The sequence below is a fragment of the Puma concolor genome, chromosome B3 (assembly GCF_028749965.1).
Source record: "Puma concolor isolate L17-30 chromosome B3, mPumCon1.1.hap2, whole genome shotgun sequence".
Lineage (NCBI taxonomy): Eukaryota > Metazoa > Chordata > Mammalia > Carnivora > Felidae > Puma > Puma concolor.
The window spans coordinates 76,428,576-76,429,907 of NC_141672.1; the positions used below are offsets into that span (position 1 = coordinate 76,428,576).

General features: G+C 51.7%; 1 gene segment (V, D, J or C); it reads right to left on the reverse strand.

The window, feature by feature from the left end:
* Positions 1-792, reverse strand: LOC112855681 (T cell receptor alpha variable 22-like). The segment is given in 2 exon segments: positions 1-467; positions 654-792. Coding segments are annotated over 2 exon segments (489 nt in total).
* Positions 793-1,332: the final 540 nt, after the last annotated feature.

A 1,332-nucleotide genomic window follows, 5' to 3' on the forward strand; every position in this document is an offset into this window, starting at 1 on the left:
TTTCATTTTGAAACAATTTATTGGCAAGGTTTACCGCCACCAGCTTTGAGCCTGCAAAGCCCCAGATGGTCCCAAGCACGCTGTGCAAATGCAGCTGCACCAGGAAGACTTCCTGGTGGAGGAGGCTGGGCTGGGAGCCCAGCTGCAGTTTGGGGACAGGCTGCAGAGCAGCAGGGAGCACTGTGCCTCCACCGCACACAGATAGGTGGCTGAGTCTTCCTGCTGGGAGGCCCTGATGTGCAGGCTGCTGTGCCGGTCCTTCGTGTTCACCGTGCAGTTCAACCTCCCATCCTGCTTCATCCCTGAAGCGATGTAAAAAAGCCGGGTGAGGCCGCCGCCCCCGGGGTTCTGTCGGAACCACTGCACGTAGGTCACCGAGCTGGAAAAATTGCACCTCAGGGTAGAGCTGGCTCCCTCCTGGAGGCTCAGGGCTGCAGGTGTCTGCTCCACGTCCATCCCTCTCACCCCTGCTTGGAAAGACAAAACCAAACACAAAAGAAGTCACTGCAGAGCCACTGAGGCAGTTTTCAAACCCATAAAGTATTCCTGGGAACACCTGCTGAGGGTGTAGACCCTGCAGGAGTTCTGTGCAGCTCCCCCTCCACTGCGGGCTGTGAACCTCCCTAGCCCCTGTCTGGGACGCCCCCACTCACAGCAAACCTGCACCCACAGAAGCCCCAGCAGGGCTCCCCGCTGTCTCTTCATAACTCCTTGTCTGGTCGCTGACGTGCCTTCACCCCTACTCTGAAGAGTGTAGAGTCTTGGGTCCAGAGAAGTTGTGTTGTCAACAGTCACCACGTCCCTCCAGAATCACTGAGCACCAATCACACCTGAACCCTGTCAGTCGGGGACTGAGACTCCACCCACAGCGGCCCAGGGAGACTGCAGAGTAATCTGTCCAAAACTGTGCTTGTCAACGTTGCAGGGAGGTAGGGATGGTATTTCCAATATATGCACTCATAAGGGCTTTTTTTTTCTTAAAACATGTTATGTGAGAAATTTGTAGGTTAGTGACTGAGGAAAGGTGAATGATATTTCTAGAAGAGTCAGTGTCTCAGTGAGTTACACAGAACCTTGGAAATCATAGAGAAGAGTGACCCCGTTTCCCAAATTGCATAGTTGGACAATATGAGAATTCAGTTATAAGAAAAATCTGACAAAGGAAAACTAGCTGATAGCATGCATTTTGTATTGCAGAAGCAAATACAATTTCTTGAAATCAGAGAGATCTAGAATCCAAGACATATAATCACCACCTCCACGGAAAATGATTCCAAGGGGCACTGGGTGGCTCAGTCGGTTAAGCATCTGACTCTTGATTTTGAGTCAGGT